Below are 25,717 nucleotides of genomic sequence, written 5' to 3'. Positions count from 1 at the left end.
ATGGGAAAACTCTCTGAGAATAGGAAATAATTAGATAATGAAAGCTTTTATTATATGAAAACTGGAAGGGCATTTAGAACATTAGAGATAGAAGGGATAATCACTCAAATCTTAATTTTTACATGTAATGAAACTAAAGTTCAAAGAGACATCTTTGACAAGATGAGACAAGAGATGAGAACAAAGTTTTGATCTGAGCAGAGGTCCTCTGAGTCCAAATTAAATGCTTTCTACTTCTTCTTTAAGCAGATAGAATAGCAGAATGGAAAACGAGAATAAGACAGGTATCTCTGAATTCCTCCTCCTTGGATTTCCTATCAGGCCACAGCATCATGTACTGTTCTATATTCTTTTCCTGAGTATGTATCTCACCACACTATTTGGGAACCTACTTATCATCTTGCTGATCAGACTGGACTCTCACCTTCAAAGTCCCATGTATTTCTTCCTCAGTCACTTGGCCTGTACTGATGTCTGTTTCTCATCAGTGACTACCCCAAGATGCTGTTGAACATGCAATCAGGGAGCCAGACCATTCCCTACAATGGCTGCATCTCACAGCATTCTTTACTGATCTGGACAGTTTCCTGCTCATTGCAATGGCTTGTGATCGCTATGTTGCCATCTGCCATCCTCTCCAGTATACCACTGTCATGAGCCAGAATCTCTGCAGCCTGCTGGTGGTTGGATCCTGGATTCTCTCCTGTGCCAACTCCTTGACCCACACTCTTTTCCTGGCTCAACTGTCATTTTGTGAAGATAACACCATAACTCACTACTTCTGTGACTTGGCTGCTTTGCTCAAGATATCCTGTTCAGATATCTCCCTCAATGAACTAGCGATAGTCACTGGAGGGGTAGCAGTCATTATGATTCCATTTATATGTGTCCTTTTCTCTTACATTCGTATTGTTGCCACTGTCCTAAAGATCCCTTCTACCAAGGGGATCTGCAAAGCCTTGTCCACCTGTGGCTCACATCTGTCTGTAGTGTCTTTGTATTATGGGACAATCATGGGCCAGTACTTTCCCCCCTCTTACAATAATTCAAATATCAAAGAAATCATTTCTGCTATGATGCATACAGTGGTGGCTCCCATGCTGAACCCCTTCATTTACAGTCTAAGAAACAGAGATATGAAGGGTGCTTTGAAAAGGATTCTCAATAGAACAATGTTCTCCTCTCAGTGATAGTAACTCATACTTCTAAACTAGCTTGATGACCCCAATTTGATAGTTTCTATTGTTTCAATTGTTTTTCATATATGTTTTCTCATTTGATCCCTGCACCATAATCCTTTGAAGGAAGATAGTAGAAATGTGGAAACTGAATCCCAGAGACTGTTTTATGGGATAAAATCCATGCTGCTTACTTCTATTCTGACTGTAACCCCATAATGATGTTTAGTTATTGCTAATGACACTATTTCTACTACATTTGGTACCAGAGACATTATATCAGCTTCAAATGTTAGGATTTTTAAATGCTATTTCATTTTATTTGAAGGAAAGTGGGAATCTTTGGACAGAATGAAAGATTGTTAGACAGATCTCTCGGTGTTCTTCCTCCTTTCCTCCCTCTTTCCCTCTTCCCCTCTCTCCCTCTGTCCTTTCCTCCCTTCCTTGTTTTTTGCCTCCCACGCTTTCTCAAACATTTTAAAGCATAACTATATCATGACATTATGCAAATCAGTGGAGATTGCTTGAAATATATTATGGTTTTGCCAATGTAGAGCACCCTTCTGCTCCCAAATCTCCCTGCCTTAAATCTGAATGCAGTTGACAATTTATGACATATATCAAAACATATATTTGAATCTATAGATATACGTATATCTCTCTCTCTTTCTTTCTCTCTCTCTCTCTCTGTGTGTATATACATACATATATATATGTATGTGTGTGTATACACACACACACACATACACATACACATAGACATGTGTGTGAATGCAGAGCCCAAATTGAGGGATTCAGAAAAATTTATTCAATAAGGCAAGTCTGAGACTTAAAGAAATTTTGGATTTACCGGATTATGAAGGGAATGAAGCTTGTGTTTGACACTAGCCTCTTGTTTTCCCTTTTCATGATGGATACTCTGGGCTTTAAACACCTAACCACTGCTATTTTGTCTGCTGCTACAATCTGAGGTCTCAGGGGCTACTTTCTAAGTTGTTGGAAACATGGTTCTTGACTCTTCATTTATTTAAATCTAAACTCCTCTTATTTCCAGTGCCTTCTGTCTCTTAACTATCTCCTATTTGTCCTTTATACACTTTGTTTGTATGGTTTTTTTTTGATTGATGTGTCCCCCAATAAACTTTGAGTTATGTAAGGGTAGAGGCTATCTTTTGCCTTTTTTATATACCCAACACTTATTACAGTGCCTGACACATGGCAAGTGCTTAATAAATGTTTAATGATTGACTGAATTTCCATGTCCTTGACTATTCTAATTGAAAAGACAGTAGTTACCATTGCCTTTTCCCACCTTATCTTTTCTATTTCAAATGATTGCCTACACCCATTAGTCCTGAAAGTATCACCTCTCACAGATAAGGACAAAAGTTAAGCAGTCCTGCTCTTAAGGAGTTTATATTCTAATTGGAGATTGGCAAAAACATGAATATATATATATGTGTGTGTGTGTGTGTGTGCATATATAATAACTTATATTTGTATATAATATGTATCATATATATTATAACATATCTATAACTTATATGCATATATATATAATAAACTGAATATAAGGTAGATTGGGGAAGTCATACACTATCATCTGGGAATATCAGAAAAGATTTTGTATAGAAAGAGATACATGAATTGTCTTTAAATAAACAGTACTTTGAGAGTATAAGGTGAGTCCTGTAGCACACAGGCACTGAAAATGGGGAATCATTTGTGCTCCAAAGCAAGTAGACAAGTATGAATATTTTGAATATCTTTTTTTAAAAAATTAGAACCATTTCCCAGTTGATAATCAAAGGATAGGAAGAAACTGGTTTCAGAGGAAGAAATCAAAGCTATCAGTACTCGTGTGAATCTAAATTACTACTGATTAGAGAAATGAATATTAAAATAAATCTGAGATACCATCCCACACCTATCAGCTTGGCTAATATGAAAAAACAAGGAAAAGGAAAAATGCTGGAGGAGATGTGGAAATGTTGGGACACATATTGTTAGTGGATTTGTGAATTAGTCCAACCATTCTGGAAAATAGTTTAAAGGTATGCCCAAAGAACTACAAAATATTTGACCCAGTAATACTCCTATTAGGTCTGTATCCCAAAGAGATCAAAATAAAGGGAAAAGGAACTACTTGTTCAAAATTTGTGTGTATATGATGAAAAATGCTATCCACCTCCAGAGAACTGATGAACTATGAATATACATCAAAGCATACTTTTAAAACTTTTTTATTGTTTTGTTTTTGTGTTTTCTTTTTTTATCATGGTTAATATAGAGAGATATTTTGCATGATTTCACATATATAATATATATCAAATTGCTTACCTTCTCAAAGGTGGAGAGAAGTGGTAGGAGAGAGATAATTTAGAACTCCAAATTCTAAAAATGATGGTTAAGCATTTTTCACCTATAATTGGGATGTATTTAACAAAACAAACAAAAAAGTTTTAAAATAAAATTATTTAGTAACACTGTGATGAAGTAATAAAGACAAAGCTAAAATTGTATTAAACAGGGGTTTTAACATCTAGGGATAAGCATCATATTTTATGTGGCATATGTTTTCACAAAATCATAAAATATCAGAGTAAAATAATAGAGTAGGAAAGCATCTAAGAAATCATTTTTGTCTTATTGATTTATTTTACAGATAAACTAGAACCCAAGAGATTCAAGGAATTTCTCATGACTACCCAGGTGTAAAGTCACAGATGTGCTGATTCCAGCTCCAATGCGCTTTCCACTACATAAGCTTACTTACATCTTTATAGTCTTAATAAGTCTTTATTTCATAGGCTGTTATTATTAGCACAGTCAAATGAACATTAACCTGGTAGTCCAAAAATTTGTTTTCTAATAATATAAATTGTAGAAGCATGGCTCACATGCAGTCAGATTTTATATCTTAAAGTCCAGTGCATTCTTCTCTGTAGTGGAAGCCTGAAAGTAATTTACATAGCAACATTCTTAGCTCTATTTATTTTTATGGACTTATCATGTTCTATTTTATATTGTAATTATTTACAACCTAATCTTATACTGGACTATCATCTCTACAAGGTCAGGAACTGTTCAGGTGGGAGTAGGAAGATTCAGGATTCTGGAATTCTAAAAAAAAATTTAAATCTCATCTTTTTCCATTGTCTGTTGTTGTGTAGCTTTGAATTATGGAATGCTACAGTCTCCCCAAGAATTAAAAATTAGTACTAGCTAAAAGTCATTTGAAATGTTCATGATGGGTATAAGAATGCTGCAACATTTGACAAATAAATGAATTTTTAAAAACTGAAACAACTATCAGCAGGGAAATTTATGAGAAAGAAAGAAAGGAAGAAAGAAAGAAAGAAAGAAAGAAAGGAAGAAAGAAAGAAAGAAAGAAAGAAAGAAAGAAAGAAAGAAAGAAAGAAAGAAAGAAAGAAAGAAAGAAAGAAAGAAAGAAAGAAAGAAAGAAAGAAAGAAAGAAAGAAAGAAAGAAGAAGAAAGAAAGAAAGAAAGAAAGAGAGAGAAAGAAAGAAAGAAAGAAAGAAAGAAAGAAAGAAAGAAAGAAAGAAAGAAAGAAAGAAAGAAAGAAAGAAAGAAAGAAAGAAAGAAAGAAAGAAAGAAAGAAAGAAAGAAAGAAAAGATTGTTACAGGAATGAGGGAATATGGCAGATAGAGTATAATGGCAGATAGAGTATACCAAGGTATGTCAGAATTTTTTTCTGAATGATAGAACCTAACATGTGGAGTGGAATCTAGAGAAAAACTTATGGAAATACATGGGCAAGAATCTCAAAAGATGGGTAGCCACAAAAAGACTGTTCTTTGCATCACTTAAGGGAAATATCCAGAAATATCAGTGGGATCATGGATGTATTTGAATATCCTTAAAGCATAGTTTATGTGGGAGGATTCTGGTTAAGATGAAGGAATAGGTTGGTAAATTTCAAGATCTCCTGATTTTCTCCACAAATAAAACAAATATGTGCCTTGGGGGCAAATGTAGACTGTGAAAAATCAAGACTTGGAGTAGAACAGGAACTTCCTGATACAACCTGAGAAGATCTGAAAAAAGACCTTGGCTGGGGATTAACCTGTCTGAAGTGAAACATCTCCAGGATAGCTCCACAGAAACATCAAGTGGGATCTTTGGGCTAGTTGGGTGTGGCTAAACCCTCAGCAGGAACCACAGAGACTTTCAACTTCTGAACTCTTTGTGGAGTGGGGTTTGAGCCCGGGAACACTGAGTGAACTTTGGCTGCTTGAGAATGCAGTGTCTAGCTGTGCTGCTGAGACATGGCCCTGGGCCAGAAGGAATCCAACCAGGGGTTCTCAAACTATGGCTGCGGGCCAGATGCAGCCCGCTGAGGACATTTATGTGCTGCCGGGTTTTTGCAAATGGGCTGAGGGAGGAGACAGAGTGTGAGCTTTTGTTTTTACTATAGTCTGGCCCTCCTACAGTCTGAGGGACAGTGAACTGGCCCCCTATTTAAAAAGTTTGAGGACCACTGTACTGAGTGAGTGCAGAGGCAGCAGGGAAGGAATTCTGCTGGCTGTGAGCACTTTCAAGAAGGTGAATCTCTTGGTATGGGTTCCTGGTCAGAGTGGAGAGCTGAAGGGAAGCTTGAGGAACCATACCCTCATCCAATGATTCTAGGTGTTTATACTAATACCTCTTATTTTAAAAAATGAATCAGCAAAGAAAAAAAAATCCCACCATTGAAACATATTATGGGAACAGGGAAAACCAGGACTCATCTTTAGAGAATATGTTAGTTAAAAAAAAAAGTTCTACCCCAAAGAGTAATGTGAAATGGCTCTCTGTCTAGAGAGAATTCATAGAACTCTAAAAAGAATTTAAAAATCATATGTGAAAGATGTTGAGGAAAAACAAAGATAAATATAAGGAAATATCAGGAAATATAAATAAATATTAGGAAAAATATAAGAAGCTTATGAAAAACAGTAACTAACTCCAAAAAGAGATACATAGTTTTTTAAAATTTATTTTGTTATTAAAGCTTTTTTATTTTCAAAACATATACATGGATAATTTTTCAACATTGATCCTTGCATAGCCTTGTATTCCAAATTTTCCACTCCTTCCCCCAACCCCCTCCCCTAGATGACAAGTAATCCAATATATGTTATACATGTTAAAATATATATTAGTTCCAATATATGTAAACATATTTGTACAATTTTCTCACTGTACAAGAAAGATCAGATCAAAAAGGAAAGAAAATGAATAAGAAAACAAAATTCAAATGAACAACAACAACAAAAAAAATGAGAAAGTCATGCTATGATCCAAACTCAGTTCCCACAGCCCTCTCTCTGGGTATAGATGGCTATCTTCATCAGGAGATCATTGAAATTGGCCTTAATCATCTCATTGTTGATAAGAGTCACATCCATCAGAACTGATCGTCCTATAATATTGTTGTTGACTTGTACAATGATCTTCTGGTTCTGTTCACTTCACTTAGCATCAGTTCATGTAAATCTCTCCAGGCCTCTCTAAAATCATCCTACTGATTGTTTCTTATAGAAAAATAATATTTGTTAATATCCATATACTATGATTTATTTAGCCATTCTCCAACTGATGGGAATCCACTCAGTTTCCAGTTTCTTGCCACTATAGAAAGAGCAAACATTTTTGCATATGTGGGTGCTTTTCCCTCCTTTAAGATTTCTTTGGGATATAGGCCCAGTAGAAACACTGCTAGATGAAAGGGTATGCACAATTTGATAATTTTTTGAGCATACCTCCAAATTGCTCTTCAGATCCATTCACAGTTCCACCAACAATGATACAGAGTCTCAAAGATGAAAATCATGCTTTTAAAATCAGAATTGGGCAAGGGAAAGCCAGTGAAGCTATGAGAGATCAAGAAATAACAAAGCACATTATAAAGAATGAGAAAATAGATCAGAACATAAAACATCTTATAAGAAAAATGACAGATCTGAAGAACAGATCAAGGAGAGAAAATATAATAACAATTGCACTGCCAGAAAGTTCTAACCAAAAAGAGAACCTTGATACAATAATGCAGGAAATAATCCTGGAGTGATAGAACATGATGGGAAAGTAGAAATAGAAAAAAATCCACTAATCACCACCTCTAAGAGATGCTATATGAAAAACATACAGGAATATAATTGCTAAATTTCAAAAACCCCAGATCAAAGAGAAAATTTTGCAAGAAACAAGGAAAGAGAATTAAAATATACTGGAGCTACAATTAGAATTGTATAAGACTTATCAGCAGCTACAATAAAAGACCACAGGTCCTGGAATTATATCTACTGACAATCAAAAAAACTAGGGATCCTTGGCTGGGAAGAGGTTAAGTAATAGCAAGGCAAGTTATGGAGCAGATTTTAATTAAAGAGTCAACAAGGATAGGAATAACATGTGTGTACATATGGAATAGGTGTGGGTGTGAGTGTGTGTATATATCTATTTTAATCTATATATGTGTACATAAATATAGCTTTTCTTAATATAGCTAGCTTGGGAATGGAGGGAAGTATGAAAGGGGGGAAAAAGAATAAAGTAAATAAGGTAAACATAGAGAACCAAGGACAATTTACAAGAAAATAAAGAAAAAATGACATTCATGAATATAATTTCTTCTGCAAATATATATATATATCCTTGATTTGATAATATGTTGTTATATATTTTGAATCCTCCCTGATGTTCTGCTGGGCATATGACAATTTATTTTTTTTAAAAAAGCATAGCTTATGCTCTTGCAAACAATAGCTACCTAATAGTGAATATATGTGTTCTTTGAATGAATGAACAATGTCCCCTGAGTGACCACTTTCTGAGCTGCTCTTGATACTGATGCAGTGAACAGAATATTATGCTATAACTCTGTTCTGGGGAAGGAAATGAATTCCATCTATAAAACAAGGGTAGACATTTACAACCTAACTCACAGAACTGTTTTTGATGGAAGAGATTCTATAAACTCTAAAGTGCTAAAGCATTGCCATTTATTTTTAAATTTTAGCTTATTATCCCATCAGCAAATATTTATTAGTTGCCTTTACTGTACTTAGGTTGTACTAAGCTCTGGGAATACAAATATAAATAAAACAATCCCTACTCTTGCAGTGTTTATGTGTTTCCTTCATAACATAGCAAAGTGTTTTAACTCCCAACCATGTCAAAACTAAAATAAAGATGAAGATTCTTGTCTAAATATGTATAGTCTGAATCCTAGTTGATCATGGATGTCCTAGGGTTTAGGCTAATGATTGCCTAAATGAAGTGAGGGTTGCAGGAGGAGCAGATTTGAGCTGTAAAAGAAGAAACTATTTTCCATATCCCATGATCATTTCTTTACACTGGCTCAGAGGAGACAGTGGACACCCCAAAGGTATTTTTCCCAGTGCCCCACAGCATTAATTTATCTAATCTCTGGCACAAACATTCTTCTACCTCCAGTGTATCTATTTCATAAGGAGCCTATGGGGGAATCAGGCAATTACTCTTTGTTTATTTCTAACCAGAATCTTGGGAGCATTTTCTTCCACTTCCTGGTTCCTTCCTTGGCTGATAAATCAGGAGCCCTACCTTCCTGTGATAGTAGAGTGGAATGAAGTTCTTTCTGACATAAATCATGCTTTATCCATCTCCTCATCCCCTGCGAGCAGCCCAGAATTCTGAAGACTTAGGTTATCCTGTCCTTCCAGATTTCCATGTGTCCTGGTGAGAAGCTTAATGCTCTGAAGCTGAGAGCATCTGATTTTATCCAATGCAGGAAAAGATCAGATGGATTCGAGAATCCTTACTCAAGTAATGTGTGTTTGTGTGTTTATGTGGCATATGTGTATGTACATATGTGCATGTGTGTGTATATGTGAGACAGAAAAAGTGATGAGGGAAAGAGAGAAACAAAAAGAGAGAGGCAGAGACAGAGACTTACACACACACAAAGAGGCAGAGACAGAAACAGAGAAAGAGACAAATACACTCAGAGATAGAGAGAGAAAAAGAGACAAAAACAGACAGAGACACAAAGATACATAAAGAGACAGAGAAACAGAAAAAGAGAGACAGGGAAACAGAGACACATACACATACAGAGACAAAGAAAATAGAAGAGAGACAGAGATAGATATTTTCTTTTTCCTTGTATTTAACAAAGACTCATGCCTAATAATAGCTTGCATCTTATAGCACTTTTAGATGTGCATATGGTTTTACAAATATTATCTCATTTGATTCTCATAACAATGCTATGAGGTAGTTGATATATCTATTTTTCAAATGAACAAACAAAATTGACAATGTCACCGAGCAAGCAAGTTTTTGAGGCTGAATTTGAATTCACGTTTTCTGATTCTAGATCCAATACTCTATTCACTAAGCCATTTAGCTGCCTAAAATTTCCCAAAGCAAATTTCATGTTTATTTGAATCATCTTGTTACACGATAAACTGTTAGGACATGGAATATGGGTTACTAAAGAACAAAAAGATTTTTGAATCAACCAATAAACTCTTATTAAGTACTTACGTTATTCCAAGCACTTTTTGCTAAATGCTGAAGTTATAAAAAGTAGCAAAAGACATTTTCTATTCTCAAGGAAATGACAATCAAATGGGAAAGGTAATATGCAAATAAACATATACAAATAAATATATAGGAAAAATAGAAAATAATTTAACGGAGAGATAACACTAGAATTAATAGGAGTTGGGAAAGACTTGCTATGAAAGATGGGATTTTGTTGGGACTTAAAGATAGCCAAAGAAGTCAGTATGCAGAGATGAGGGCAGACAATCAAAGCATGGGGGCTAGCCAAAGGAAAGTCCTCTAGCTGAGAGATGAAGTATCTTGTTTCTGGAATTTCCAGAGGGTAGCTTCACTGGATCAAGGAGTACATGTAAGAAATAGGAAGACTGAAAACATAGGAAGAGTATAGGTTAGAAAAGCTCTGAATGTCAAGAAAAGCATTTTATTTGATACTTAGAGATAACAGGAAGCCACTGTAGTTTAATGAATATATATGAGTAGATATGTGGGTTTAACATGATTGGCTTTAGGAAAATCACTTTGGTGACCATAAGACATGGAACATAGAATTTTAGTACAGTTTGGACTATGTTTCTTGACAGCTCAAAAGGCTCCTGATTGCCTAATTTTTTTTTTAAAAAAGCAAATAAACAAACCAGAAATCCTTTTTTGTTTAGTATGAAAACCATCCACAATCTAGCACCAATCCCTCTGTTCAGACTAATTTTTAGCTCCCTCAGGTACACCATTCTTCAACCAAACTTGGCTGTTTTCTATACACGCATGAAATGAAACCCTCCCCTGCTCAGCCTTTGCCTGGGCTTTGCCTCATGCTTCCATTTCTCTCATTCCTTACTTCTGCTTTTTGGCTCCTTCACTCTTTTCAAATTTCAGCTGTAATACAGCCATGTGCAAAATACCTCTCCTGATTCATCCAGTTGTTTTTAGAACCCCCTTCTCCAATTGTTTTGCACTTATTTTAATGTATTTTTGTATTGATATCTATGTTATTTCTATAAATTTTGTGTCTTCAATATGTGGCACCATGTCAGGCCATAAAAATGTTTATTGAATTTCATAAATTGAATTGGAACTGGAAGAAACTTTAAGACCACATAGGATAAAATCTTGGCAATAGAAAGAGCTTTGCAGGAAGCAGTAAAACATCAGAAATCAAAGGAACTAAAAAATATAAAATGGTAAAATCTAAAAAATGGAATGAAGAGGTAGCATCATTTAGTAGAAAGACTACCATATTGGCACCAGGAGACTTGAGTTTTAGTCCCATCTTGGTCAATTATTTAACCATTCAACTTTGGGGAATCACTTGACATTTTGAACTTCAATTTCTTTATGTGAAAAGAGGGGTCAATAATACTTTATTAGGGTATCAGACAATAAGACAATAAGGCTCTATAAAAATGTAAGTTATGTTGAACGTTCAAACTGGAAAGAACCTTAAAATATTAGAAAGGGAAGAAATCATAAGAAAAATGATCTAATTGAAATGACCCATTAAACAAAGAAGAAAGCTGAAGCCAAGAAAAATGAGATTGAAGTCAATGTCAATAAATGAATTTGTCATAAATTCAAGACCGGTTTTCAGTTCTTCTGATTCCTAATACAGTCTTCTCTGTGCTACATCCTTTGACCTCCTTTATCCCTTTTCTTCAAAATTGAATAACTGATTGCCCCAGCTCTCTCACACTGAAACATGTCTGACAGCAAAGCCTAGGATACCCTGGCTTCTGTGCTCTCTTGCCTTAGCTCAGTAAGTTAAATGAAAATAAATTAAAAGAGTCTCTAGTCACATGAACAGCTCTTTCAATGAAAGGAAATCTAGTGAGTGGGGAAAAGGACAGAATCCAGGAACTATTAGGTGCAATATAACTTCTTTACCAAAATCAGAGTTATTGAAGAGGGAGATGGGCTACCTAGGGAAACGTATGCACCCTCGCCATTTGGAGTGTTCAAAAAGAGACTAAAAGACTCCTGTCAGGGATGTTATATAATTGATTCCTATTCTTAGTGTTAGTGTGTACTAAATTAATTTTGAGATTTCTTTCAATATCAAGGCCTTATTATGTCAATTCTGAGATTCTGCTAAATTGAGATTATATGATTCTATGTCTCCTTGACTTCATGACTTGATGACTCTTTGATATTAAATTTGTAATATGTTCCAGTATTCTTTTCATGAATTGTATTGTCATAAATAAAAAAACATATTTTTGAAATTTGCAGATAACATATCTAGAAGGGGAGAGCTAGCATCATGGTGAATGACAGAGGTTGGATTCAAAAATATTAGAAGAAAGTTTACAAAAGTAGGTCAAAACTATTTAATTTAACTTAAATTAAGTTAAGCTAATATAAGGTATTAAAACTAATACCTTATATTAGCTTAACTTAATTTAAGTTAAATTAGGTTAACTTAATTTAACTTTGAAAAAGCAGCTTAACCAGTTTAAGATGGAGAAGGCATAGCTAGGCAATCCTTTATGTGAGAAAAAATTCTAGGAGATTTTGTAGACTACAAACTCAAAGTGAATCAAAGCCCTGCTATGTTCTGCCCAAGCCAGATCACATCTGTGGCATCTCTTTCAGTGTTTGATGCCTCATTGATATGCAGCTAAAGTATGGCCATAGGAAAAAAACCACAATGGAGAGCAAGACTGGAGACCATTCCATCCAAGGATTAATTGAAGGAAATAAAAATGTTAATACTAAAGAAAATAAAACTTTGGGAAGCTTGACAGTTGTTTTTATATAGGTGTAAGATTATCATGTGGAAAAGGAATTTGGTTTATTTTGCTTGGTCTTCAAGTACAGAATTGGGAACAACGACTGAAAGTTATAGTGATATGGCAGATAAATTCAATGTAAAGAAAAATTTCTTAATAATTAGACCTGTCCTAAAGTGAAATTGGGTGCCTCTGAATTTAGTGGGTTCTTCCTCACTAGAGAATTTCAAGGGAATGCTGAGAAGTCATTTGTTTGGCATGTTGTGGAGGACATACTTTTTTAAAGATGAGTTCAACTAGAAAACTTGTGGGGTCCCTACATAGCATTAATTTTAATGATCTTGTGACATCTGCTTAGCTACATAAATTTGTTGTTCGACTAATTGTAATATCGAAGAAATTTATTTTTGAGAAGATGTAGATGGAGCATAATTATTTCCTTCAAATATTTTTAAAGTTGTAATGTCAAAGAAAAACTTTTTTTTTTTTTTTTTGCTGAGGCAATTGGGGTTAAATTACTTGCCTAGGGTTGCACAGCTAGGAAGTGTTAAGTGTCTGAGGCCATATTTGAACTCAGGTCCTCCTGACTTCAGGACTGGTGCTCTATCCACTGCACCATCTAGCTGTCCCGAGAAAACCATTTTTTACAATTAAAGGACCCAAAATTAAAGAATATGATTGCATAAATAGTTAATTGCTAGTCACTGGAGATGTTCAAAATTTGAATGAACTGTGATTGAAAGTTATACTGAAAAACTTTAGATTTCAATTATAGATTAGATAGTATGATTTTTAGTTCCTTTCTAAGACATATAGATAGATAGATAGATAGATAGATAGATAGATAGATAGATACACACATAGTTATGTATGTTATATATATATATATATGTAGACACACATAGATATTAAATATATATATATAAATGTTCATATGTACAGAGAGATATATGTATGTATATGCCTTGCCTATTTGTGAGTATATGAAGGGAGATCTTTTAATGAATAGTCCAAATACACATATATTATTGTATCCTTATTTTGAAAATAAGATAATCTTATATATGAATAATTTCATTAACATTTTTGTAACTACATATATATAGATATGCATCTATATATATACTGAATATATATACACTTATATATTATATTATGTTAGTGCTATTAAAAAGCATAAAAATAAAGAAATTCATCTAAGTTTTGGACATTGAAGTTGTTTGGAGTTGTGCACTATTGAAAATCAAAGAATATAACAGAAGTAAGGAGTAGAAGTAGTAGCCATTGGTGTGAAGGTTTGGCTTGCCATATTTAAGACAGCTCAATCTCCACAATGAATGGGATGAATACCAATGTAATTTCCCCATGTAGAGATCTTTCTCACGTTAAGTCAGAAACAACCCAAGGCTGCTAGCCATAAATAAAGACCAAAGATATCAGGTATCTTCTGAGTAATATATCTTTATTAAAGGGAAAGTAGATCATTTGTTTTCCCCACCAAGATTATAATTGACTCATGGACCTTCTCAGAATATCATTCTCTTATAGGTGGAATTATGACCTTCTTTAGCAAGAGAGGTCAGCTTTATTGACTTATATACATGAACATATTGAGAGATTTATTTCCACATAGGATTATATATTTAGAATTCAAAGAGATCTTAGATACCTTCTATTTCCATTTATTTTAGAAAGTCCAAAGCCCACATTTTAAATATGAGGAAGCTGAATCTTAGAGATGTTAAATGATTTAACACAGGTAGCTAATTTTTGGAGTTCAACCTCTGACTTTTATCTTCAATACTGGAGTGATTTCTTCTTAAGAAACAATGTTTACTTTAATCATATATTGACTTTTACATGAGGAATCTAGATCTATTGAAAACTAGACACAAAAGTGGTCTTCTTGGCCTCAAGTGTGACAGTTGTAATAATTTCCAAATTTACATTTTTTTCATGGTAACAGGAAGAGGCATAGTTCCCCTTCCCCATTAAACTGTTATTATACAAAGATTTATGAAGGAAGAAACTAAATTTGAAATGTATATCCTCTTCTTATCACAATAATTTACACCTATAGAAATAAGATATAATAGACTAGATGGGAAGGGATTGGCATTTATTAGCCCTGCATGCATGGTAGCTACTGGAAGGGGATTGACACCTGGGAATGGTTATAGAGTCATTTGATATTAAGGATAGACATGATTTCCGAGATCAACTACTTCAATTCCTATATTTTACAGATGAGAAAACCAAGACATACATAGGTTGAGCATAGCTTAAGGTCATACAGCAGAGTAGTGAGCAAGTGGACCTAGACCACAGGATTTTTGGTTTTTTGTGGAATCTGAGTTTATTTTCCTTTATCCTCCCTCTTGTCAATCTTTTGTAAAGTCCTATTATGTCTCATCACTGCAACGGGTTGACCTTGAGTTCTCAAAGATTTTAAATGAGAGCAATCTCTGACATATCTGACCACAATGGAAACATTTCAAATAAAACCTAGTAAATGATTGTTTGTCAGTCATCCATACAGTTTAGGAAGACTTATTACTGGATTAGATCCAGGATGAAAAATTTTTCAACCAGATAACACAAAAAGACAATCTACTAGGAGACCAAATGGTTATACTTTGCATCAGTGGAAGGATTATTCAATGAAGAAATCTCAGATAAAACTGTTATTATATAAACAGTAACTTAATTCAACAAACAGCATTCAATTTTAAACTCACACTGATAAACACCTGAACATTTGGAAATCAGAATATTTCATTCAAAATGTTTGAGAAATAGGATGAATAGTACCTTAAATTATGACATGCTACTCTGATTTAGGTTATTATTCTTTGCTTCAATTTTATCCCAATTTGTTAAGCCATTTGAGTCACAACCATGGAAAAAACAACCAAAGTGCATGTAGCTTTTCTGGACAACTGCAATTAGGGTTAAAATGTGAAACTGAAAAACATCAGTGTGAAAGCTGTGTAGTGTATTCGATAGAATGCAGGATTTAGTGTCAGGGAAAACTGGGTTCAACCCCACTTCTGAAAAAACATACTAGTTATGTAATTTTGAGTAAGTTAATTACCTTAAATGCTTCAGGTAATTAAATCACATACAAGTTGTAAGTTGGGGTGATAGAATTTTCACACAGGATCATTATGCTTAAAAAAATTCACAAATTCTTCATGTGCCTTTTTGTAGAAGTATATAAACTTTTGAGGACAAAGATATTTTTAAAGGATTTAAGAAAATAAAGAATTAAAAAGTAAATAGAAAAGACTTGTTTTACTTAGCAAGATAATAGAAATCCTATGATATAAATGAATTTTCTAGAAAGTGAACACCTTACTCTTTTAGACATAAAATTTTAAATTTTAATCATTTTGATATAAATTTTCTGCAGACTATCTCCATAATTTATTTTTTCTTTCTTCTGGAACTGAATATATTGCAGAACAATCCATGATTTCTTCTATCAGAAATTCCTTCCATAGATAGCCACCAGTATCTCGTGGCTTCATGAGTTTGCTGAGCCAAAAATTGTGAGCAAACTTTCAGTCATTATCTTTTCATCACTTAGCTTAATACCTTCTTGGAAACCCCTATATCAAGGTTCAGCCAAAACTCAAAGTCAGAAAGTTCATCATTAAAGTCCATAGCTGTAATGTTCTGTCGTCTCATGTTGGGCGCCAATATATAATGTTCTGTCGTCTCCAGAGACTGCCGATCTAGCTTTGGGAGGAGATTTGCTGTCATTAACTGCCGCCAATTCTGACCTCCTGTAGAGACTCTTTCTCAACTTCCAGAGAGCCGCCTCAGGTCTGCCCCAGACAAGACTCTCTATCTCTCAAATGCCGGCCTCTTTTATCCTCCCAGAGAATGGGTGTGGGATAACGCAAGGACTTCTGGGAAGAAATACTTCAACCAATGAACTTGCTCCTCCTAAGCATGCAAGCTCCTCCCCAGAAGTTCAAAGGGGTTAAACTTTTAGTAAAGACCAGAACTAGAGAATTGTTAAGTACAGACTTAGCACTTAGTAAGAATCTAATATCTCATTATCTTATTAGCACTTAGTAAGAACCTAACACATAGCACTTTACATATTGGCTGCTACCACTCTAGAGTCTAATATTTCTTTTTTTTTTTAATTAATTTTATAATTATAAAAATTTTTTGACAGTATATGTGCATGAGTAATTTTTTTATAACATTATCCCTTGTATTCATTTTTCCAAATTTTTCCTCCCTCCCTCTACTCCCTCCCCTAGAGAACAGGCAATCCCATACATTTTACATGTGTTACAGTATAACCTAGATACAATATATGTGTGTAAATCCAATTTTTTTGTTGCACATTAAGTATTGGATTCCAAAGGTAAAAGTACCTGGGTAGATGACAGTAGTTTACATTCAGTTTACATTCAATTCCCAGTGTTCCTTCTCTGGGTGTAGTTGTTTCTGTCCATCATTGATCAACTGGAAGTAAGTTGGATCTTCTTTATGTTGAAGATATCCACTTCCATCAGAATATGTCTTCATACAGTATTGTTGTTGGTTCTGCTCATTTCACTCAGCATCAATTCATGTAAGTCTCTCCAAACCTTTCTGAATACATCCTGCTGGTCATTTCTTATAGAGCAATAATATTCCATAACCTTCATATACCATAATTTACCCAACCATTCTCCAATTGATGGACATCCATTCATCTTCCAGTTTCTAGCCACTACGAAAAGAGCTGCCACATTTTGGCACATACAGGTCCCTTTCCCCTCTTTAGTATTTCTTTGGGATAGATGCCCGGTAGTAGCACTGCTGGATCAAAGGGTATGCACAGTTTGATAACTTTTTGGACATAGTTCCAAATTGCTCTCCAGAATGGCTGGATTCTTTCACAACTCCACCAACAACGTATTAGTGTCCCAGTTTTCCCACATCCCCTCCAACATTCATCATTATTTGTTCCTATCATCTTAGCCTATCTGACAGGTGTGTAGTGGTATCTCAGAGTTGTCTTAATTTGCATTTCTCTGATCAATAGTGATTTGGAACACTTTCATATGAGCGGATATAGTTTCAAATTCATCATCTGAGAATTGTCTGTTCATATCCTTTGACCATTTATCAATTGAGAATGGTTTGATTTCTTATAAATTAGGGTCAGTTCTCTATATATTTTGGAAATGAGGCCTTTATCAGAACTTTTAACTGTAAAAATGTTTTCCCAATTTGTTACTTCCCTTCTAATCTTGTTTGCATTAGTTTTGTTTGTACAAAAGCTTTTTAATTTGATGTAATCAAAATCTTCTATTTTGTGATCAATAATGATCTCTAGTTCTCCTTTGATTATAAATTCCTTCCTCCTTCACAGGTCTGAGAGGTAGACTATCCTCTGTTCCTCTAAACTATTTATGATCTCATTCTTTATGCCTAAATCATGGACCCATTTTGATCTTATCTTGGTATATGGTGTTAAGTGTGGATCCATATCTAATTTCTGCCATACTAATTTCCAGTTTTCCCAATAGTTTTTTTCAAATAATGAATTTTTATCCCAAATGTTGGTATCTTTGGGTATGTCAAACACTAAATTGCTTTAGTTGTACCCTTTTTTGTCCTTTGTACCTAATCTGTTCCACTGATCTACTGGTCTATTTCTTAGCCAATACCAAATGGTTTTGGTGACTGCTGCTATATAATACAGCTTTAGATGAGGTACACCTAGACCACCTTCATCTGACTTTTTTTTCCCTTGAAATTCTCAACCTTTTATTCTTCCATATGAATTTTGTTGTTATTTTTTCCAGGTCATTAAAATAGTTTCTTGGGAGTCTGATTGGTATAGCACTAAATAAATAGATTAGTTTGGGGAGCATTGTCATCTTTATTATATTCGCTCGGCCTATCCATGAGCACTTAATGTCTTTCCAATTATTTAAATCTGATTTTATTTTTGTGGCAAGTGTTTTGTAATTTTGCTCATATAATTCCTGACTTTTCTTTGGTAAATGGATTCCCCAATATTTTATACTCTCAACAGTTGTTTGGAATGGAATTTCTCTTTGTATCTCTTGCTGTTGCATTTTGTTGGTAATGTATAAAAATCCTGAGGATTTATGTGGATTTATTTTGTATCCTGCAACTTTGCTAAAGTTGTGAATTATTTCTAATAACTTTTTTATTAGAATCTCTGGGGTTTTCTAAGTATACCATCATATTATCTGCAAAGAGTGGCAGTTTGATTTCCTCATTATCTACTCTTATTCCCTTAATATCTTTCTCAACTCTTATTGCCGAGGCTAGCATTTCTAATACAATATTGAATAATAATGGTGATAGTGGGCAATCTTGTTTCACTCCTGATCTTACATATTATGCTTACTGATGGTCTTAAATATATGCTTCTGACTATTCTCAGGAATAGTCCATTTATTCCTATACTCTCAAGCGTTTTTAGTAGGAATGGATGTTGGATTTTATCAAATGCTTTTTCTGCATCTATTGAGATGATCATATGGTTTTTATTAATTTGATTATTAATATAGTCAATTATACTAATAGTTTTCCTAATATTAAACCAGCCCTGCATTCCTGGTATAAATCCTACTTGATCATAGTGTATTATCCTGGGGATGATTTTCTGAAGTCTTTTTGCTAATATCTTATTTAAGATTTTAGCATCAATATTCATTAAGGAAATTAGTCTATAGTTTTCTTTCTCAGTTTTCGATCTACCTGGTTTAGGTATCAGTACCATGTCTGTGTCATAAAAGGAGTTTGGTAGGACTCCTTCATCCCCTATTTTTTCAAATAGTTTATATAACATTGGGGCTAATTGTTCTTTAAATATTTGGTAGAATTCACATGTAAATCCATCTGGTCCTGGGGATTTTTTCCTGGGGAGTTGATTAATAGCTTGTTCTATTTCTTTTTCTGAAATGAGACTATTTAAGCAATTTATCTCCTCCTCTGTTAATCTAGGAAGCCTATATTTTTGGAGGTAGTCATCCATTTCACTTAAGTTATCAAATTTATTGGCATAAAATTGGGCAAAGTAACTTCTTATTATTTCTCTAATTTCCTCTTCTTTGGTGGAAAGATCCCCCTTTTCATTTGTAAAACTAACAATTTGATTTTCCTTTTTCTTTTTTCTGATCAGATTTACCAAAGGTTTATCTATTTTATTGGCTTTTTCATAAAACCAACTCTTGGTTTTATTTATTAATTCAATAGTTTTTTTACTTTCAATATTATTGATTTCTCCTTTTAATTTTAGTATTTCAAGTTTAGTTTTTGGTTGGGGGTTTTTAATTTGGTCTTTTTCTAGCTTTTTAAGTTGCAGGCCCAATTCATTAATCTTCTCTTTCTCTATTTTGTTCAAATAAGCCTCTAAAGATATAAAATTTCCCCTTATTACCGCTTTAGCTGCATTCCACAAATTTTGGTATGATGTCTCATCATTGTCATTATCTTGGGTGAAATTATTAATTGTTTCTATAATTTGCTGTTTCACCCAGTCATTCTTTAAGATGAGATTATTCAGTTTCCAATTACTTTTTGTTCTATTTACCCCTAACTTCTTATTGAATGTAGTTTTTATTGCATTGTGATCTGAGAAGAAGGCATTTACTATTTCTGCCTTCCTGCATTTAATTTTGAGATCTTTATGTCCTAATATATGGTCAATTTTTGTATAGGTTCCATGAACTACTGAGAAGAAAGTATACTCCTTTCTATTACCATTCAGTTTTCTCCAAAGATCTATCATACCTAGTTTTTCTAATGTTCTATTTACCTTTTTAATTTCTTTCTTATTTGTTTTGTGGTTTGATTTGTCTAATTCTGAGAGTGCAAGGTTGAGATCTCTTACTATTATAGTTTTGCTGTCTATTTCTTCTTGCAACTCTCTTAACTTTTCCTTTAGGAAGTTAGATGCTATACCACTTGGTGCATATATGTTTAGTACTGATATGGCTTCATTGTCTATGCTACCCTTTAGCAGAATATAGTTTCCTTCCTTATCTCTTTTAATTAGATCAGTTTCTGTTTTTGCTTGATCTGAGATAAGGATGGCAATCCCTGCTTTTTTGGCTTTGCCTGAAGCATAATAGATTCTGCTCCAATCTTTTACCTTTACTCTGTATGTATCTCCTTGCTTTAAGTGTGTTTCCTGTAAACAACATATTGTAAGGTTCTAACTTTTGATCCACTCTGTTATCCACCTCCGTTTAATGGGAGAGTTCATCTCATTCACATTTACAGTTAAAATTATTAATTCTGTATTTCCTGCCATCTTATTATCCCTGGATTATGCTTTTTTTATCCCTTGACCCCCCTGAACCCCTTCCCCAATATTTAATTTATAGACCCCACTTGTGATGCGCAGCCCTCCCTTTTTAGTATCCCTCCCCTCTCTTTTTAAGTCTCTTCCCCCTTCTTGTACCCTTCCCTTATTCCCCTTTTCCTTTTCCCTTTTCCTCTCCCCCTTTTAATGAGGTGAGAGAGAATTCTCTGAAAAACAAATATGTCAATTATTTACTCTTTGAGCCTACTCTGATGAGAGTAAGATTCACACAATGTTTCTCCCCCTCTCTAAATTACTTCAGATGTGTAGATTTTCTATGCCTCTTCCTGGGATGTAGTTTCCCTCTCTTTATCTCTCCTTCCCCTTTTTCTGATACTATCCCCTTCCGTTTACTACTTCTTTTTTTTTTTTAATATTATATCAGTAAAATCAAATTATCCATGTGGACTTTCTGTATATCCACAACAGAGATACAGTTCTCAAGAGTTCTTTTCTTAGAAACAAATGGAATTCCTCTCTTTCATTAAATGACTATCTTCTTCCATGGAAGAAAATGCTAAACTTAGCTGGGTAGTTTATTCTTGGTTGCAATCCTTGTTCTTTTGTCTTTCGAATATCAGGTTCCAGGCCCTTCGACCCTTTAATGTGGAGGCAGCCAGATCTTGAGTGACCCTTTTTGTGGCACCTTGATATTTGAATTTTTTTTCCTCGCTGCTTGCAATATTTTTTCCTTAGTTTGGTACTGCTGCAGTTTAGCCACAATGTTCCATGGAGTTCTTTTTTTAGGATCTTTTTCAGAAGGTGTTCGATGAATTCTTTTAACGCCTATTTTCCCTTCTGTTTCTATTATCTCTGGACAGTTCTCTTTGATGATTTCCTATAAAATAGAATCTAGGCTCTTTTTTTGATCATAGTTTTCAGGAAGTCCAATGATACTCAGATTATATCTCCTAGATCTATTTTTCAGGTCTATAGATTTTCCCAGTAAGTATTTGACGTTATTCTCCAGCTTTTCTTTTTTTTTTTTTTTTTTTGTTTTGTTTGGCTGATTTTTGGTTTCTCAATGAATCATTCATTTCTATTTGTTCAATCCTGATTTTTAATGAGTTATTTTCTTCATTCATATTTTTAGTTCTTTTTGTATATGCCCAATTGAGTTTTTAAATGGATTATTTTGCTCTGTTGAATTTTTTTCCATTTCACTAAATTTTTAGTGAGTTATTTTCTTTTTCCAATTCAGAAATCCTACTTTCTTGAGAATTTTTTATGTTTTCCAATTCAGAAATCCTACTTTTCTGTGATTTTTTAACCTTTTCTAATTCACAAATTTTGTTTCCCTGCACCTCCTGTGAATTCTTTATTTTTTTCCAACTCAAATTTCATGATGTTGTTATTCTCTATCATAGCTTCTCTTTCCTTTCCCCATTTTTCTTCAAACTCTCTTAACTTTTTAATAGTCTCTTCTAGGAGAGAGTTATGTAATGGGGGCAGGTATCATTCCCCTTTAGGGTATTATCTGCAGACTCTCTGCTGTTAGCTTCCTTGGGGTTGGATACCCTCTCTTTCTCTGTGTAGAAGGTGTCAATCGTTCTCTTCAGCTTCTTACTCATTGTTTAAAATCTGTTGGGGTTTGCCCTTGGGCTAAGAAGTTTATTTATTTATTTACCAGCTTCCTCCCAAACCAGAGGTAGAATTCAACAACCCTGTGCCTGAGCTAAGAAAGAGCTCTGGGAGAGAGTTCCCCTCCCCCCTCCCCGGAAATGCCTCAGAGGTGGTTAGCTGCCTCGGGCTGTGTCCCCCGCTGTTCAGGCTCTCAACTACCCCAAGGAGAAGCCCCAGGCAGCAGAAGGAGTCTGCACAGCCCTGCCAAGATCTATTAGGTCACTTCTGGATTGGGGTGAATTTAGGATCTGGCTTTACATTTTAAAGTGGCTTGATTTCTCTTCTGAACTGCTGTTTTATAAGCAGAGAAGAGCTAACAGCCTGTGTCAGATTCCTCTATCTCAGTGGCTTCTCTGATCCCAGAGTTCTCCCCAGCCTGATCGGCACAGTGTGCTAGCACCTAACCCTATCTGTGCTGGTCTTTTTTTTTTCCTCCCCTTGGAACCGACCTTTTCTGTTGAAATTCCAGATTCTCTTCAGCTGGTAAATCCTTGTGATTTTTATCAGTCCAGTGTTATTTTTAAGGCTAATTTAATTAATTGGTAATGAGGGAAGAAGGGAGCTTACAAATTCGCATGTATCTTCTGCGCCATGTTGGCTCCGCCCCCCACAGTCTAATATTTCTTATTGTTCTAACACTTTATATTTTAAGGTCCCTTTTAACTCTAAAAATTTGTGATTTTATGACTTTTATGTCCATGAAGCCTATATGCAATATTTAATGATTTTTATGACTCCTATTTCTGATTTTCCTTTCTTCCAGCAGTTATTAAAGCAACATGGAAAGAGACAACAAGACGAGTGTCTCTGAATTTTTCCTTTTGGGACTTCCCATAAGACCACAGCAACAGGTCTTGTTCTACATCATATTCTTAAGTATGTATCTCACCACACTGTTTGGGAACCTGCTTATCATCTTGCTGATCAGATTAGATTCTCGTCTTCGTACTCCTATGTATTTCTTCCTCAGTCATTTGGCCTTTACTGATGTCTGTTTCTCATCAGTGACTACCCCAAAGATGCTATTAAACATACAGACAAGAAGCCAAACCATTACCTACAATGGATGTATCTCACAGATGTATTTCTTCATATTCTTTACTGATCTGGACAGCTTTCTACTCACTGTAATGGCTTATGATCGTTATGTTGCCATCTGCCACCCTCTCCACTATACCACTGTCATGAGTCAGAATCTCTGCAGCTTGCTGGTGGTTGGATCCTGGATTCTCTCCTGTGCCAGCTCCTTGACCCATACTCTTCTCCTGGCCAGACTGTCCTTTTGTGCAGATAACACCATAGCTCACTACTTCTGTGACTTGGCTGCTTTGCTCAAGCTATCCTGTTCAGATATCTCCCTCAATGAACTAGTAATATTCACTGTAGGGGTAGCAGTCATTACACTGCCACTTATATGTGTCCTTGTTTCTTATATCCGTATTGTTGCCACCGTCCTGAAGATCCCTTCTACCAAGGGGATATGGAAAGCCTTGTCCACCTGTGGCTCCCATCTATCCGTGGTGTCTTTATATTATGGGACAATTATTGGCCAGTACTTTTTTCCTTCTTCCAGTAATTCTAACATCAAAGACATCATTTCTGCTATGATGTATACAGTGGTAACACCCATGCTGAATCCCTTCATTTACAGTCTGAGAAACAGAGATATTAATGGGGCCCTGAAGAAAGTTCTTAGGAGGGGAATGTTTTCTTGTCCTTCATAGCCAGATCATGATCTAATTTTATAGATTATCTCTACTCATTTAACAATTCATAACAATAAAGATAATTTAAACTATTTTTCCCATTTCTCCATAAATTTTCCATAGAGAATCTATCAGATATTGATAAGAATTGCCTACAAAGAGAAGGGGTAGTTTGTTGAGCTCCTAATTGCTAGACAGAACAGTCACATGAATGATCTGTAAAAGCTTCAAAGAAAACTACATTGGTTTATTGTTCAGAGGGCACCATTTATGGACTTTATAGTATTTGTGTGAGAGAATGATATAGGAATTCATCAGAGATGAGAAAATCTAATAGTTGAACAGCTCACATAGTTTATGCAAAGTTAATTTAGTTTAGCAAATATTTTTAGCATCCATTGTTTCAAGGCACTATTATTTACTAGAGATATAAAGACAAACATAAAATAGTCCTTTGCTCTTAAAGATGTGACATTCTTCAAATAGTAAATACTAGGTCTCTGAAAGTAAATCAAAGATTCTTCTCAAAATCCCTCACTGATTTTCACATATTATATTCATCCAGAAAAAAAATCCAGATTTAATTTTTTTTAACTAGAGAGAATATAATACAGGGGAAAGAACAGTACATCTGGAAGGAGGAGATAGGTTCAAAATCCAGTTCTACCAATTTCTATGTGATCTTGAGCAAAATATTAAATCTCTCTGAGTTTCCTCTTTTGTAAAATGAGGAAGTTAGATTGGATGACTTGTTTGGGTCCTTTTAGTTTTAATTCCATGAATTTGTCAAGAGCTGGCTTCTTTTACATTTTGGTTGGATGTAGCCCATAGAAGTTCTGGGTTCAAACTGTGAGTGCACAAGGACAGTAAGAACCACCCTACAGTAGCAAAAATAATTTTTATTGATTCTGGATACATTCACATTTTCAGCAGCAAGAAGAGGCCTTGGTAGAGACCCTATGCTATGAAAGACTACAAGGAAAATCTGTATCAACCACTTTATCCTGATAGAGAAGCCAAAGATTGTAAGGAGGGCAGTATATAACCTAGAGAGTCACATAGGAATCTTATCACAAATAATGGAATTTATCTGGCCATCAAGGTTCAAGTCAGAAACACTACATGGTTCAAGAGGATACTGAAAATTCCATGTGTGTTGAGGTGTGGGAGAGGAGATACAGATGATGGTTCAAACAGTTATTATGATCATAGCTAGAAACCCAAAAATGACTTTTTTATTCACCCTGACTTTCTCCTAAAAAAAATCCACAACTTTTCTGTTTCCTGCAATGAGGAGTTAGTAACAAAGAGTCTGGTATTAGGAAATTGAAGGAGAAAATGTGACATGGAAATTCTATAAGACAATTTTAGAGCTAAGTCTCAGTAAGACCAGAGTTGAGTGAAGCCTACCAGTGATACCATCTAATTATTCTCTTCCTTGGTTGTAGCCCTTGAGAGTATAGTATAAATTGAGTGTAGCACATTCTCAGTCTCGTGATTCAATTCTGGATCTAGCTCAGTTTCCTTTCTTTTCGATTATATATCTAGTCCAAATTTTGTCTTTTAAGAAAACTTTA

General features: G+C 34.7%; 2 protein-coding genes across 2 annotated transcripts; both read left to right on the top strand.

Moving 5' to 3' along the window:
- Nucleotides 1–262: 262 nt before the first annotated feature.
- Nucleotides 263–1,190, top strand: LOC141553604 (olfactory receptor 1J4-like). The gene is given in 3 exon segments (XM_074285167.1): nucleotides 263–491; nucleotides 494–559; nucleotides 562–1,190. Coding segments are annotated over 3 exon segments (924 nt in total).
- Nucleotides 1,191–23,213: 22,023 nt separating this feature from the next.
- Nucleotides 23,214–24,158, top strand: LOC141552909 (olfactory receptor 1J4-like). The gene has a single exon (XM_074284825.1). It carries the CDS (start codon nucleotides 23,214–23,216, stop codon nucleotides 24,156–24,158), a length of 945 nt encoding a protein of 314 aa, XP_074140926.1.
- Nucleotides 24,159–25,717: the final 1,559 nt, after the last annotated feature.

Source organism: Sminthopsis crassicaudata, chromosome 2, assembly GCF_048593235.1.
Source record: "Sminthopsis crassicaudata isolate SCR6 chromosome 2, ASM4859323v1, whole genome shotgun sequence".
NCBI classification, from domain to species: Eukaryota; Metazoa; Chordata; class Mammalia; order Dasyuromorphia; family Dasyuridae; genus Sminthopsis; species Sminthopsis crassicaudata.
Note: the sequence above shows the minus strand (reverse complement) of the source record. Positions and strands in the feature narration are given on the sequence as shown.

Bases quoted from the DNA above. Each gene is read 5' to 3' on its own strand.
- LOC141552909 (XM_074284825.1), top strand. From the start codon at position 23,214: ATGGAAAGAGACAACAAGACGAGTGTCTCTGAATTTTTCCTTTTGGGA.